The sequence below is a fragment of the Muscardinus avellanarius genome, assembly GCF_963383645.1.
Source record: "Muscardinus avellanarius genome assembly, chromosome: 11".
Lineage (NCBI taxonomy): Eukaryota > Metazoa > Chordata > Mammalia > Rodentia > Gliridae > Muscardinus > Muscardinus avellanarius.
In genome coordinates this window covers 6488041-6504025 of record NC_137797.1, presented here as the reverse complement: position 1 = coordinate 6504025, position 15985 = coordinate 6488041, and the positions used below count along the sequence as shown (strand labels likewise).

At 56.7% G+C, this 15985-nt stretch overlaps 2 protein-coding genes across 2 annotated transcripts; one reads left to right on the top strand and one right to left on the bottom strand.

The window, feature by feature from the left end:
• Positions 1-2977: 2977 nt before the first annotated feature.
• BIK (BCL2 interacting killer) lies at positions 2978-5457 on the top strand (the record flags this gene model as incomplete). The annotated part of the gene is made up of 4 exons (XM_080704767.1): positions 2978-3147; positions 4449-4547; positions 5078-5195; positions 5365-5457. The coding sequence occupies 4 exons, from the start codon at positions 2978-2980 to the stop codon at positions 5455-5457; spliced, it is 480 nt and encodes a 159-aa protein (XP_080560893.1).
• A 3646-nt stretch (positions 5458-9103) lies between these two features.
• MCAT (malonyl-CoA-acyl carrier protein transacylase) lies at positions 9104-15707 on the bottom strand (the record flags this gene model as incomplete). The annotated part of the gene is made up of 4 exons (XM_080704766.1): positions 9104-9526; positions 11287-11504; positions 13483-13570; positions 15288-15707. 4 exons carry the CDS (start codon positions 15705-15707, stop codon positions 9104-9106), a joined length of 1149 nt encoding a protein of 382 aa, XP_080560892.1.
• Between the last annotated feature and the right edge of the window lie 278 nt (positions 15708-15985).

Here is a 15985-nt window from a genome sequence, read left to right as displayed (position 1 = left end):
GGTTACAGTGTGTACCACTGCACCAATTTCCTTTTTGGGGATGCTGAGGATTGAACTCATGGCTGCTCTACCTCCGAGCTACACCCCCTGCCCTATTTTTTATTCTTTATTTTGAAACCGGGTCTCACTGAATTGCAAAGGGCCTAAGTAGCTGAGGCTGTCTGTGAACAGGGATCCTCCAGTCTCAGCCTCCCGAATGCTGGGATGACAAGCGTGCGCCACCACGCATGGCTCCCTAGCCCTATTTTATTTTGAGACGGGGCCTTACTAAGTTGCTGAGACTGGCCTCAGTCCTACGAGCCTCCTGTCTCAGCCTCTCAAGTTGTGGAGTTAGTTACCTGTGGCTACCAGCACGCTCGGCTGACTTCCTCGTACTTTAGCTGCGACCAGGCTCTCCAGAGTTTTGAGCCTAAGCTGGTCGGCGCCTTGTTGGGTATACAGTATATACACAGCGGGGCCTTCCCCTCCTGGCCTGATGGTCCAGGGGAGGTGCTCCGGCCTGCAGGTGTGCCAGGTTCCAGCCCCTCCCCTCGCTCTGGGGACCTTGGTCCCCGGCAGCCAGCCCAGACCTGACAGTTCTGGGCCTCAGGTGAAGGTGTGCCCAACAGCTGTGGCTGCCATGGGAGGCAGGCCCCTTTGTGGACGCCAGTGGCAGTGTTTATGTATCTGCTTCCCCCGCCTGGCTCCTGTTAAACGCTGGGCTTCTGTCGAAACAGACGTGAAGTGAAGCTCCTCTTGTCTTCCTCTTAGGAAACAAACAGCCATCTCTTCACTGAGACAGATATTCTGGGCACTCGTACTTTTCTCTAATTTTAGAAGAAAAAACAATGGTAGTCTGGTGTGGTGATGCATGCTTATAATCCCAGTATTTGGGAGGCTGAGAACGGAGGATCACAGGTCCGCAGCCATCCTCAGCTACTTAGTGAGACCTTCTGCAATTTTGTGAGACTGTTTCAAATAAAGAATAAAAAATAAGCTGGATGTGGTGGCGCATGCTTGTAATCCCAGCATTTGGGAGGCTGAGACAAGAGGATCAGCTAATTAGTTCAGGCAGACATGAGGATTTTATTTAGACCAGGATGAGCCAGGCGTGGTGGCACATGCTTATCATCATAGTACTTGGGAGGCCGAGACAGGAGGATTTCAGGTTTCAGAACAGCCTCAGCAAGTAGTGAGATTCTCAATCACCTAGTGAGACCTTGTTTCTAAATAAAAATAAAATAGGGCTTGTTGTAGCTTGAAGGTAGAATGTCCCTGCCTGGATTCAATACCCAGTGCCACCCCCCAAAAAAGACCAGAATGGTTCGATGTGGTGTGTGGAGGTGCACACCTTTAAACCCAATACTTGGGGGTCTGAGACAGTTGGATGACAGGTTTGAAACCATCCTCGGCGACTTAGTGAGGCTTTCAGTAACTTGGCAAGACTTTGTATTTAAGTAAAATAAAAACAGGGCGTAGTGGTAACCCCAGCATTTAAGAAGCTGAGACAGGAGGATCATGGTTCAAAGACAGCCTCAGCTATTTAGTTGCCCTTTGCAACTCAGTGAGACCCTGTTTCAGGATAATAAATAAAAATTAGGGCTGGGGGTGCAGCTTGGAGGTAGAGTGCCTCTGGGTTCAATCCCTAGTACTGGGGGGAAAAAAAAAAGGGCTGGAATGTAGCTTGGAGGTAGAATTCCCCTGGGTTCAGTCCCCAGCATCCCTCCACCCCCCCCACACGAGCCAGGGTGTAGCCTGGTGCAGCGGTGCACGCCTGATATCCTAGTATTGGGAGGTTGTGGCAGGAAACTCACAGGCTTGAGTCTAGCACCAGCAACTTAGCAAGATCCTATTTCAAAATAAAAAATGAAGCCAGGTGTACTTGGGAGGCTGAGACAGGAGGATTTCAGGTCTGAACCCAGTCTCAACAATTTAGCAAAATCCTCAGCAAGTTAGTAAGACCCTATTTCGAAATAAAAAGTAAATTAGGGCTGAGGGTGTAGCTCAGAGGCAGAACACCTGGGTTCAGTCCCTGGGGACCTGTGAGACTCCGCAGGGGCGGAGAGGTCTGACACCTTGTCTCTGTCACAAAGAGCACACTCTTGTACGGAAAGGGAGGTCAGCAAGAGAAAACAGAACATTTATTTGATTAGCATTTTATGTGCCACGGACCCTGGAGACCCAGGGAGGCTGGCGTGCTGCTCCGTGGCGAAGCGCTTGCCTCGCCTGCGGGAGGCCCTGGTTTCCATTCCCAGGACTTCAGAACAAAAACAAAAAGCAAAGATCTGCGCATGGCGGCGCACGCTTGCAATCCCAGCACTCGGGAGGCTGAGACCAGAGGATTGCGGTTCATGGACAGCCTCAGCTGCTTAGTGAGGCCCTCCGCAACTTAGAGATCCTGTTTCAAAATAAAGAATCAAAAACAGGGCAGGAGTGTAGCTCAGAGGTCCAATGTCCCTGGGTTCCATCCCCAGACCCACAAAAATAAACAAATACATATATTAAAAAAAAGCAAAGATCCAGGGAAAACTCCACTTCGGGGTCAAGCATCATCTCACTGATCTCAGCGACAAGCAGGGCCTGAGAGTGAACCAAGGGGTGTTCTACCTCTGAACTACACCGTCAGCTCTTTTTATTCTGAAACACGTTGCCGAGGCTGACCTGGAACCTGCAGTCCTCCTGTCAGCACTGGGATTACAAGTGTGCGCTACTGCACCCTGCTCAGAGCATCCCTCTAGGTCTCACCACTACTTTGGGGAAAGGGGTCCTGGGCCTGTGACCCACGGCGGGGAGGGGACCCCAGTTTCTGTTGCCTCCCTCTGGGGGAGGCAGAAGCAGGGGACACTGGCTTCCGAGGTGGCTCTGTGGCCTTCTAGTGCCTGTCAGCTCAGTGCGCCAATGTGCCTACTTTGGGGCGTAGCACTCTGGGCCCCAGCGGACCCGTATTGCATGGTGTGGGGTCCAGTTGTGCCCTGTCTGCTCATCCCTCACAGAAGTCATGTCAGGAGCAAGCCCCACGGCTGGGGACCTCTTCATCGAGACCCTCGTGGATGTGCAGTCGCCTGAACCTCTGCCGGGCACGGGGACTCCCGGCATGACGGAGCCCGTGGGGGAAGAGGAGCTCCGCCCCACAGAGGACCTCGGCCTTGCGGAGTGCCTGGAGGGCAGGTAGGTGCCCAGCGCCCCTCGGGTGTGTGAAGAAGGGCTTCCTGCAGGTGGCCTGCCAGGCAGCGCTCCAAGAGGTCTTTCCCCAGGTGGGCAACTTCACCTTGCCTCACCCAGCTCCAGGACTCCTGTGCTCGGATGCCAGCTCATGGGGGGGGGCGCTTAGTACCCAGCGTGTCCTGAGGCCCTGGTGGACTGGCCATCACAGTGGCCCAAACCCTGGGGGCCTCCCCTCCCTGCGGCGCCTCTTGGCCTGTCCGCGGACCTGGCTCTGGTTGTAGGCCCTAGCGCTGTGCTGAGCCAGTGGGGGGCTCCCTGGCCCGGGTCTGAGGAGTCCCGCGCGGTTCCTGGCCCTCCCTGTGGGGTGCATGCGCGCTCTGCTTCCCCTGTCCAGACACGGACTGCAGAGGCCAAGGAGCCGCTCTCTGCTTCCCAGGAGCGCCCCTCTAGGAGCACAGCCCAAGCAGGTCAGCCCAGGCTCCTTTCCCTCCTGCTTCAGGGACCCAGCTGCTCAGATATCTGCCCCGCTTCCCCCGGGTGAGGAGCAGGGGCAAAGCCTGAGGTCCCACGGGATGGCAGGGAGAGGTGGGGCTGTGACCCCGACCTGGTTGCCAGCCTCCAAGATAAGCACAGGCCGGGTCACTGGGCAGGTGGCCAGGTCCAGGCAGGACCTGGGACTTCCACCGTCAGCGGGTGGAATGCGTGGGCGCCCTAGAGCAGGAAGGAGGCTGGTTTGGGGGCTGTGTGGGTGTGCTTGGTATGGTATAAAAGCCCACCCTGCTTCAGTCAAGGGTTTGGTTTAGAGAGTAGGGGCCCAGGCAGGGGGCTGTTAGCTCCTCCTTTAAGAGATGGGTGCTGACCTGGGTAGTTTCAGGATTGGAAGTCAGGGGATGGCCTCAGAGGTGGTGGCCAAGCTGAGATCTCTGTGGGAAGCCAGCCTCAGCAACCAGGGCCTCTCACCACCCTCAACCCACCCATCCCAGTCACCTTCTGTTCCTATCACTGCCCACCTGGGCCTCTCACAGTTCTCCAAGAAACTTGGGGTGCTGGAGTTTTTCTGGGGGTTCAGTACCCAAGAGGCCAGGCAGATTGCGCAGATGCCGCAGGCCCGGAGGCACATTGGTCCTCCTCCTGGAGATACCTGGGCACGGGAGCCGCCTGTGGCTGCCCTGCAGGGCCTTTGAGACTGCACTTCGGGACCAGCAAGGCCTTCTGCTGCCCAGCCCCAGCCCTACGTGAACCGCACTGGGGTGGCGTGACCTCACCAGCACCGCCACACCCCACTTCCCGGGCCCTCTCCACAGCAACCAGGTGGCCCTGCGGCTGGCCTGCATCGGGGATGAGATGGACCTGCGTCTCCGGAGCCCCCGCCTGGCCCAGCTGCCCGGGATGGCCATTCACAGGTAGCCCGAACTGCCAGAACTCTTCCACCTGGGGGGAAATGGCCCTGTCCCTCCCAGGTAGCCCCAATCCCTCTGCTTCCCTGCCACCTCCTTCCCAAGAACCCCAGCTTACAGCTCTGCCCTGGCTCGCCCCTCTGCCGGGCCTCACAGTGGCTGCAGCGCACCGAGCCCAAGGCCCTTATGCCCTCATCGTGCCAGCTGAGCGTGGCCCCGGGCGGAGGCTCCCTCAGCACTTCCTGGGGAGGACAAGACTGTCCCAGCCTGTGACGTGGGGCTTAGTGTCCCACATGGCCAGCTCCAGGCAAGCACAGGCCCCAACTCCCTTGCCTGGCAGGCAGGTGGGGAGAAAATCAGAAACCAGCCCACACGCGAAGGCGCCCAGGCAGGGACCGGGTGTCCGGGGCGGGATGGGACAGGCCCTGCGTCTCATGGCTGAGTGGGTGTCCGGGGCTGGAGGGGACAGGCCCCGTGTCCCACCGCTGTGCCGCCCCTGCCTGATCCTGCAGTAACTGCCTGGCTCCCTTCTCCAGCCTGGCTCTCACCTACAGCCAGACGGGCGTCAGGGGCGTCCTCAGAAGCTTGATCCACTGTCTCACCAGCCTCCGGGAGGCCGGCAGGTCCTGGAGCCCTCATGCAGCCCGTCCCCGGGTAAGAACCTGACTGTGCGCCGGCCTTGGGGTGGAGGGGCCCCTGGCGGGCTGCATGGAGCTGCTGCCCCTCTGGCGGACCTGGGGGCTGCTTTCCTCTGCGCGCGCAGCCTGCATTCTGGGGTCTCACCTTAACCCAGAATCCCCTCACTGCTCCCTCTGGTCCCCAGGTGTGTCCTGCCCAGGCCTGCACACAGCTGCTGCCCGCCGTGCTCCTGGCGGCCCTGCTGCTCGGTGGGGCCCTGCACCTGCTGCTGCAGTGAGGCCGGGCCGGGTGGGGCTGGCCCCCGCCCGCTCTGCCTGAGGCTCTGGTGGCCTCCGCGCTGCGCGCTATTCTTTTTAGTGTGGTGTTTTCTGATAATCCTTTTTTATATTTAAACTCAAGATAGTGCTGGGACACTGCTGAGGTTTCATACTGGAGTTTCCTGTTGTTTTTTGTAAACAAATGAATTCATATACCTCTGGGGCATTACTGGTTAACTGCCCTTAGGAGGCCTGGCTGGGCGGCTCTCCTGAACCCAGCCTGCTCTTTTCTTGGGGGCTGGCTGTATGGCGGGCAGCGGGGGCAGTGCTGGCCACACCCCGGCCTGCGCTAGGGACTCCTGGACGAGATTTCTGAGGGAGCGAAGAAGAGTTCAATAAACTGTTGGTTTCCAGCCAGTCTTGGGTCCTCTCTGGGGGTTTGCAGTGAGCGTGGGCTCCTCTGGCTCTCAGAGGCAGTGGTGGCGGAGGGATTGAGCTCCTCCTCCCCCTGCACACAAATGCTCTCTGAGGGCTCGCAGTGTTCATTCCTCTCCCTGAGGCCTGAAATGAACTGTCAGAGATGATTCCTTTGGGGTCATGCCTCCTAATGGGGTATCTACCTACCTCCCCATAGGCCCTTCCTGCTGGGAGGCTGCAGCCATGCTCCGGGGACCAGGAGGGAGGCGGTGGGCAGGGGCCCAGCAGCCTGGGAAGGAAGGCCTCTCACCAGTTGGCACAGCACCTGCCCAAGTCGGGTCCAGCTGTTTCTGGGCCCCTCCCTGAACCATCACATCCTGACCTATATCGCCGAGCGTGGCTGGGCTGAGCCATGACCTTCCAGGCCCTGGCTGGCAGCCTCCCCTCCTTCCTGTCCAGCATGCCCTTTTGTATCTGGGATTGAGCCCAGGGTGTTCTCCAGCCCACCACCCCCCCTTTAAATTTTGAAACAGGGTCTTGCTAAGTTGCTGAGGCTGGTCTTAGACCCAGGATCCTCCTGCCTCAGCCTCCCAAGTACTAGAACTGCAAGCACACCACCACACCCTGCTCTTTCCAGGCCCTGCCCCAGCATCCCCAGCTCTAGAGCTTCCTGGCTTCTTGGCCAATGGAGTCCAGCAGACATAGCTGTTCTGCTCACCCAGCCCTGCCAGCTCCCCCAGACCCACGGGGCCCATCAGGCTTCCCCTGCCTGCCTTGGCTCCCAGGGCCTGGCTTCCCACAGTGGAAGTGTGATTCTATTTTTGCTGCTGAACTTGCACCCTGCTTGGGGCCACCTCTGTGGATCCTCAGAATTCCAGAGCGCCCCGAGCTGTCCCTGCTGCCTGCATCCACTGCGCTTGCGTAGTGGAGGGGGCTATTTTTCCTTTCTTGATGCTGGGAGTTGGAACCCAGAGGCACTCGATCTGAGCTATACCTCCAGCCTTATTTTTTATTTTGAAACAGGTGTAAGTTGTCGAGGGGCTAAATCGCTGAGGCTGGCCACAAACCTGCAATTCTGCCTCAGCCTTCAAAGTGACCGGGATTATAGGTGTGTGCCAGAGCGCCCGCACCCATGGTGCCTTTGATTTCATTTGTATTTCCCTCATGGCTAAGGCTGTGAAGCATTTTTTTTTTTTGGGGGGGGGTCCGGGGATGGAACCCAGGGGTATTCAACCTCTGAGCTGCACCCCCTGCCCTATTTTGTATTCTTTATTTTGAAACAGGGTCTAAGTTGCAGAGGGCCTAAGTAGCGAAGGCTGTCCATGAACCATGATCTTCCGGTCTCAGCCTCCCGAATGCTGGGATTACAAGCGTGTGCCACCATGCCTGGTGAGAAGCATCTTTTCTGAGGTACTGAGGGTTGAACCCAGGGCATTCTACCTATGAGCTATACCCCCAGCCCTATTTTTTTTTTTTTAATTTTGAAGTAGAGTCTGAGTTGCAAAGGGCCTAAGTAGCTGAGGCTGCGTGGACTGTGATGCTCCTGTCTCAGCCCCCCAAGTGCTGGGAGTATCAGCTGATACCCCATCTCCTCTGAGCTCAGAGACTTGGCAGTAGGGCTCATCCAGTGTGGACACACATCAAGGCCAAGCCTAGAGACGCCTCTCCCAGGAGCCCGACTGCCCAGCTGGCCCCAGCAGCCTTCCTCCTGACTCCTGGAGGAGCTGCCCCAGCTTGGACGTGACCAGGTATTTTCTTCTCAAGAAGCCAGGGGTTCTGCAGTCAGGAGTAAGCAGCCGCAGCAGAAGCAGACAACTGTGGTCCCAGCGGCCTCTCCCACCAGGAACAGGGGATACCTGTCCTGCCCAGAGTTTTTTTCTTTTTTGGCAAAAGGGGTTGACCTCGGGGGCATTCTACCTCTGAGCCCTTCTCAGAGTACCCCAGTTTCCTTCTCTCTCTCTCTTTTTTTTTTGGTACTAGGGATTGAACCCAGGGGCATTCTAGTTGTGTCTGGTGGCACACACTTGTAATCCCAGTAACTGGGAGGAATGCAGGTTCACGGCCAGCCTCAGCAGCTTAGTGAGGTCCTCCACAATTTAGTGAAACCCTGTTTCAAAATTAAAAGAATAAAACAGGGTAGGGAGTATAGCTTGAAGGTAGAAGCCCCCCCAAAAACAAACAAGGCTGGGGGTGTAGCTCAGTGGTAGAACAGCCCTGGGTTCAACCCCCAGTACCTAAATTGATTGATGAAGTTCTTTGTGCAACAGTTTTAAGAAACAGTTTTTCCCAGCCAGGCGCAGTGCTCCCCGTCTGTAATCCCAATACTCGGGAGTACGAAACAGGAGGACTTCCAGTTTGAGGCCAGCCTCAACAACTCAGGGAGACCCTGTTTCAAAATTAAAAACTGGCTGGGAGCGTAGCTCCATGGTAAACGCCTCTGTCAGTCCCCAGCACTACACACGCACTCAGGCTGCAGAGAACACCGAGCCTGTTCATCTGCAGTGGTGCTCGGCCAGGGCTGGGGCCACAAGCCTGGCACTGCTAGCACGTGGGCCCACTCCAGGGCAGAGGCCGCTACAGCGGGACTGTCTACACAAGAACGGTTCTGCCTCAGGGAACAGGGCTCGCCAGGCAGCTATCCAACTCACAAGAGCAAGTGCCACCCTACCTGGACCTTGGCCTATGTAACATTTTAAGACAGTCCCTGTTCAGATTCCCAGCAAGGTTTTCCCACTGAAAAAGGGGGGAAAAACCCACCACACAGCGTTGAATGGCACTGTTTACTATCAGCCGGAGGAGTTGCGTGCTCAGGGCCGCGGCGGGGCAAAGGCCGGGCACCGAGACCCATCCTGCGCCCGGCCACGGGCACGGACCGCTGCCACCATAGTCCCACGGGTGATGTGGGCGCCTCTCCCTGGGGCAGCCAGACATGCCCAGGGAGGAGTCAGGGCCCCAGCCGTGCTCCTGCCAGGCGCACCCTACCCTTCCGGGCACCCTGCTCAAGGGCAGGAGCCGCTGCTCTCTGGCACACAGCGGGCACTGAACACCTACTTCTTGGGTATGTGAGGACAGCGGGACTTGCTCCCCCAGCTGCCGAGTACGCAGTAGACAGAACAGCTTCGGACTCAGGCTGCTGAGCTCCGCGGTAACCGGCACGGGGTGTGTCCAAGGGGGAGGACCAGGCCGGGCAGCAGAGCGAGGCTCACTCTCGGTGCTTGCACCCCTCCCAGCCCGCTCGGTCCCTCGGTGTCACTGCGGCGGCTCCCCGCCAGCCTGCAGCACGTCCACGTGTTGGTAGGACTTCCAGGCCAGCTGGTTACAGCTCCTGAGGATGCTCCCCAGCTGCGTGCCGGGGCCGACCTCGAACGTCCTGGGGAACTCGGTGCCCTTCTTCCTGTCGTAAATGGCGCGCATCGTCTGCTCCCACTTCACCGGGGACACCACCTGCCGTGCCAGCAGCTTCCGGATGTGCGTGGGGTGCATGTACCTATTCCCGTCCACGTTGGAGTGCACGGACACCAGCGGCTTCTTGATGTCGACTGCCTTTAAAACTTGTGCCAGAGGCTCCACGGCCGGCTCCATGAGGCGCGTGTGGAAGCCGCCGCTCACCGGCAGCATCTTAGTGCGGCGGAAGTGATACTGAGAGGCGTTCTTCCGGAGAAACTGCAGGGCCTGGAGGGACAGGAGGGAGGCTGGAGCCAGCAGAAGGAGGCCGAGGCCACCGCTGACGCCCACCCCATCCCGTGCGCAGGACGCAGTGTCCCACAGGCTGCCGCGTGAGGACCTCACGTCACACTCTGAGTTCCAGTTCCACTTGGTTTACCCCGGAGTCCCCGGGGTCCTCCTTCAGGGAGCTGAGCAGGCTCACACAGCGGCTGGGAAGGTGACTCAGAATGGCTAGCAAGGCGGCCCACGCGGAGACACGGAATTGTCCCCGCCCCATCACAGGCGCGGCCCAGGCCAGCCACTTCATAGCCTTTGGTACTAGGAGCGAACCCAGCGCTACTCTACCTCCAACCTATGCCTCACACTGAGACTCCCGCAAACTGCTGAGGCTGGTCCTCAGCAACTTTATGAGAGCCTGCTTCAAGAAATAAAAAATAGCCGGGCGTGGTGGCGCACGCTTGTAATTCCCGCACTTGGGAGGCGGAGACAGGAGGATCGCGCAGGTTTGCAGCCAGCCACCCTGGCTTAAGAGACCCTGTTTAAAAAACAACAACAACAACAACAACAACAACAAAAAAACATATAAAAATAGGTCTGGGAGTGTAGCCTGGAGGTAGAAAGGTTTCCAGGAACCCCAGTACCACAAATAAATAAATAAATAAATAATAAAAAAATAGGGCTCAGGGTGTACCAGATAATGCCCCTGGGTTCCATCCCCAGTACCACAACACACACACACACACACACACACACACACACACACACACACACTCACACACACTTAAGCCAGGCATGCCTGTAGCTATAGTAATTGGGAGGCTGAAATAGGAGGGCTGCAGGTTCTAGGCCAGCCTCAGCAACTTAGTAAGGTTCTCAACTTAGTAAAATCTTGTTTCAAAATAAAAAATAAAATAGGGTTGGGGATGTAGCTCAGAAGTAGACTGCTCAGGGTTCAATTCCCAGTACCATAAACACAGACACACACCCTCTGCCATGACCATCTGCAAGCACTTGTCTCTCCCTCCACCCCAGCTTCCTTGTGAATGAAACAGGGATATGGACTCTCTTCCAGAAGACCGGGGCTCGCTGTATGGTAACAAGACAGACACGCGGATGCCCGGCTCTCATGAGGGTTCCGGCTGCACTGTCTCGGCAGCCCCAGTCAGGTGCCTGGCCCCAGTGCCCTCTGCACGGGCCCCTGCCCTCCTGGCTAGCTTGTCCTCGGGCTGCCAGCTCTGCAGGCCCGGGGCCGGCCTGCCGCTCCCTCTGCCCAGCCTGGAGGCCTCCCTACAGGCAGGTCTCCCTCGACAACAGAACCCTGATCGGTCTGTGCCTCCAGTGCTTACAGAGGGGCTACTCAATTCACGATGTTTGGGGAAGCAACAAATGGAAGGAAGGACAGAGAGGAAACCCACTTAACAAGGCCAGGCGCCTAGGAAAAGGCAGGCAGGGCCGTGCAGCCCCGCAGCAAAGCGCTCCTTCCCCACAGGAAGCAACCGACCAGAGCTCACGGGGCCAGGATGTACAAGGAGGTCCCAGGGACGCCTGGGCCATGCCGTCAGCTTCCAAGGAGCAGGCGACCCCTGTGCCACGGCGGAGTGGGCAGCACGGCCCCCCGCCCTCCCGCAGCGCTCACTCTAGCACGCATTCCCGACCCCCGGTACTTCCTAAACACCACGCAGCAGGGCACCTGCCCCCGCCTCCTTGCAGGTTCCCACCCGCGTGCCGGGCGGGGCTCTGTGAAGGTCCTTCCCACCGACACCAACCTCCAGGTGTCCTGAAATCACCCTGCAATCAGGGAAGAGGTAGTTGGACACCTCGCACACTGGATTCTCTATGCCCAACGACTTGCAGTGTTCCCGGGCTTCTGAACAGGCTGAGGCGAACTTGGACTGGGGCTGGCCGAGGACAGACAGCATGCCGCTGGGGACAGCTTCTGAGGCTTCCTGCATGGCCTCAGCTCGGACCTTCACCGCATACAGACCTATCCGGAGAGAAGCGCATTTGGAAAAATCAAAACATGTGTTGAAGGAGGGAAGCCCGATCTCAAGGCCTAGTCTGTGCTGAGGATGCCGGCGGGTTGACCGCAGCCCACAGAGCCGCAGTTCCAGTGGTACCTGCTGTGCGAAGCAGTTGCAAGCACCGGAAGCTGAGAAGCAGGGGCGTCTCGTCTGCTACTCTCCACACCAGCCCAAGGAGCTGCCTGCCGGCTGCTGGCCAGCCAGACCACCCCAGGACAATGCTTCTCAGCCGGGGTGTCTAGCGTGTCTAGAAACACTTTCCGGTGGTCACAACTAGGGGAGGATCTGCTGACCCTCATGGGTAAAGGCCAGGGACACTACTCCAAAGAACGCCCAGCCCAGCCATGCCCAGGCAGCCCCGGAGAACAAAGAACTGGCTGGGTGTGGTGGCACACGCCAGTGAACACAGTACTTGGAGGTTGAGATAGGAGGATTGCAGGTTCAAGGCAAGACCACGGCAAGTTAGCAAGACCCTGTTTCAAAATAAAAAAAGGGTTGTGCCGGGCGTGGTGGCACACGCTTGTATTCCCCGCGCTTGGGAGGCGGAGACAGGAGGTTCGCGCAGGTTCGAAGCCAGCCGCGCTGGCGTAAGAGACCCTGTTTCAAAAATATAAAATAGGTCTGGGAGTGTAGCCCAGAGGTAGAAGGGCTTCCAGGAACCCCAGTACCACCAAAAATAAAAATAAAAAATAAATAAAAATAAAAAAGGGTTGGGGATGTAGCTTGGAGATAGAATGCCCCTGAGTCCGATCCCTAGAACTACAAACAGACAAGCCACCCATGTCCACTAAGTAAGCACTCCCATTTCCTCCATCCTCCACCTCCAGCCCACCATCTATAAAGTGTGTTCAGGTATTCTGAATGTTTCTTTTACAAGGAATTAAACAGATGCCGGCTTCTTTCATGTAGGGAGTGTTTTTAAGGTTCACTCGTGTCGTAGCATTTCTTTGTACTGGGGATGGAGCCTGGGGTCACTTTACCAATGAGTTACTTCCCAGCCCTTTTTACCTAGAGACAGGCCCTTACAAGGACAAAGCGGCGTGTATCTGTACGTTTGCACTTCTTTCTGTACGTGTGTGGTATTGGGGACTGAACCCAGGGGTGTTCTGAGTTACAGACCAGCACTTTTTTTTTTTTTTTTTTTTTTTTTTTTTTTACGGGTCTGGGGATGGAACCCAGGGGCATTTGACCTCCAAGCTACACTCCCTGCCCAATTTTTCATTCTTTATTTTGAAACAGGGTCTAAGTTACGGAGGGCCTCACTAAGTAGCTGAGACTGTCCACGAACCTCGATCCTCTAGTCTCAGCCTCTTGAATGCTGGGATTACAAGTGTGTGCCACCATACCTGGCCTCTCAGTACTGTGTGTGTGTGTGTATGTTTGTTACTAGGGATTGAACTCAGGGGCATTCTACTTCCCAGCTATACTTTTACCCTTTTAATTTTTTTGTTTTGAAACAGGGTCTTGCTAGGTTGCCGAGGACCTCACTAAGTTGCTGAGGCTGGCCTGGAACCTGCAATCCTCCCATCTTAGCCTCCCATGTAGGGGATTACAGGCATGCACCACCACGTCTGGCAGAAATCCGATCTTTGAGACCGAATGTCACGCTCATCCCTGCCCCTCAGTGAGTCCAATATTTCTGGCAGTGTCCATTATCCCTAGGGAGTCCAGCAAGTCCACAGCCGTGCATAAAACTAAGGGCCTGACCATGGTGGTGCACGCTTGTAATCCCAGCACTTGGGAGGTTGAGACAGGAGGATCGCAGGTTCCAAGCCAGGCTCAGCAGCTTAGTGAGGCTCTCAGCAACTTAGTGAGACCCTGTTTCCAAATAAAATATAAAATGGGTCTGGAGGTGTAGCATGGAGGCAGAAGGCCCCTGGGTTCCATCCCCAGTACCACAAAAAACAAACAAACAAAAACCCAAAGGGCCTGCCCACATACCTTCAGAAAACTCCATGGCTCCAGCAAACACTAGGGCTGCAAATTCTCCCACGCTGAATCCAGCAGCTGCAACACAGTTCTCAATGACCTGTGGGACAGATGCAGGACAAGAAGCCAAGTTCAGTTTCTTCCTCTGTGAAACAGGAAGAGCGTAGGGCCTACCTCCTGTGAAGATGTTCTCCAGAGTGCTCAGCACAGACGCGACCGCGTACAGTACTGCGTTAGTTATTAGCACAGCTCAACAGGACACTGACTGACTCCTTTGACATCCTCGAGCCTTTCCTCCTCAATGGCAGAGAAGTATTTCCCTCAGAAGGTGGCTGTAGGGGGAATGCAGCAAAGGGTTTCAACTACCAGCTTAACACTTACTGTCTCGATATTATTCAGTACTAACAGCAACCTGCACTTTCAAGTGAAGTCATACCCTCCGATGTCATCTTCTCAACCGCCTTTCAGCTACGGATGAAGTTCAACCCTTTTCACTTTATTTACCACCAGGTGTGGTGGCGCACACTTGTAATCCCAGTACTGGGGAGGCTGAGCCAGCCTCGGCTACTTAGCGAGGCCCTTTGCAACTTAGTGAGACACTATTTCAAAATAAAGAATTAAAAAGTAGGGCTGGAGGTGCAGCTTGGAGGTAGAATGCCGCTGGGTTGTACCCTCAGTACAGCAAAACAAACAAAACTAAACAAACCATTTAACAGGCTGGAGGTGCAGCTCAGGGGTAAAGCCCTTGCTCTATCAGGCCCTGGGTTCAACCCCCAGCACAACAACAAAATCACTTAATAATTAATTCAAGCTGGGCATGGCAGAGTGGCACAGGCCCATAATCTCAGTACTTGGAAAGCTGGGACCAGAGGATACAGAATTCAGGCCAGCTGGAATAACTTAGGGAGACTGTTTCAAAATAAAATGATAAGCTGGGTGTGGTGGGTCACGCTTGTAATCCCAGTACTTGGGAGGCTGAGACAGGAGGATCACAGGCTTTCATTCAGCCTCAGCTACTTAGTGAAGCCCTGTGCAACTTAGTGAGACCCTGTTTCAAAGAATAAAAAACAGGTTTGAGAGTATAGCTCAGAGGTAGAATGCACCCGGGTTCAATCCCCAGTACTGTGAGGGGGAGGAGAAAGCCAGGCATGGTGGTACACACTTGTAATACCAGGACTTAGGACAGCCTCGCCAACCCGGAGAGACCTTGTTGCAAAAACGTTTGGAAGTGTAGCTCAGAGATATAACATCGGGGGTTCAATTCCTAGTACCATACACAAACACAAAAATTAGTCCAACTATTAACAATCATTTACAATCACGACCCCTTTCCTGCTTTTACATGACACCTGACATCCTTAATATGCTATGCCTGACATGATGCGTTTGTTTGTTTATTTATTTATTTACTTAGCGGTACTGGGGATGGAACTCAGGGACATTCTACCTCAGAGCCACATCCCCAGCCCTGTTTTTTAATTCTTTATTTTGAAACAGGGTCTCACTGAGTTCCAAAGGGCCTCACTACGTAGCTGAGGCTGTCCAGGAACCGCGCGATCCTGTCTCAACCTCCCGAATGCTGGGATTACAAGCGTGCCCAGCGCCCCCGGCAACATGGTGTGTTTATGATTATCAGTCTCCCCTAAGAGGCAAGCTTCCCTGGGACGGGATCCTTGTTTCGTTCTTGGCGCCTCGGGCAGCGCCTGGCACTTTTGCGAACTCCCTAAGAACCTGCCCGAAGAGACGCGAGGGGGGGCCTCGCTCGGCCGGCGGGAGCCGCGTGCACAGCGCTCGCTCCCCGCGGCCGCGGGGCTCACCTCGGGCTGCAGGTGGTGGAGCTTCTCCACGGCGGCCAGCGAAGCCACGAAGACGGCGGGCTGGCAGTGCACGGTGCGGTCCAGGTCCTCCTGAGGCCCGTGCAGGCTCAGCTCCAGCAGGTCGTAGCCCAGCACGCGGCGGGCAGCGTCGTAGAGCTCGCGGACGCGCGGGTAGCCCAGCAGGCCGCGGCCCATGCCCACCACCTGGCTGCCCTGGCCGGGGAAGAGCAGCACGGAGCTCTGGCCCGGCGCCCGCCGCGCCCGCGCTGCCCGCGGCTCTTCCTCCGCCGCGGTCGCGTCCCGCAGCAGCCCCGCCACGTCCGCGGCGCCCGGCGGAGGCGCCCGGGAGCTCGCGACGCCCCGGCGGCAGCCGCCGCCCCAGCCCCCAGCCCGCGCGGCCCGCGCGACCCCGGCGCGCATGGCGTTGCCGTGGCGACCGAGGCCCTGCTGCGGCTGCGCGGCGCGGTCCCTTGCTCATTTGCTTCCGGGCGGTCCGGGACACCCTGAGGCTAGAAGAAAGGTTCCGCAGGAACAACTGGTTCCGCCCCGGCCCGGAGACCATTCGCTTGGGGCGCGCTGGGGGATGGAGAGGGGCGTGTTCTTCCTTAAACGTTCACAGCGCCATGCCGCAACAGATAGTCACCCTCAACGGATATTTACGAGATAAACAATGCAACGCAATCTAATATTTACTCTTG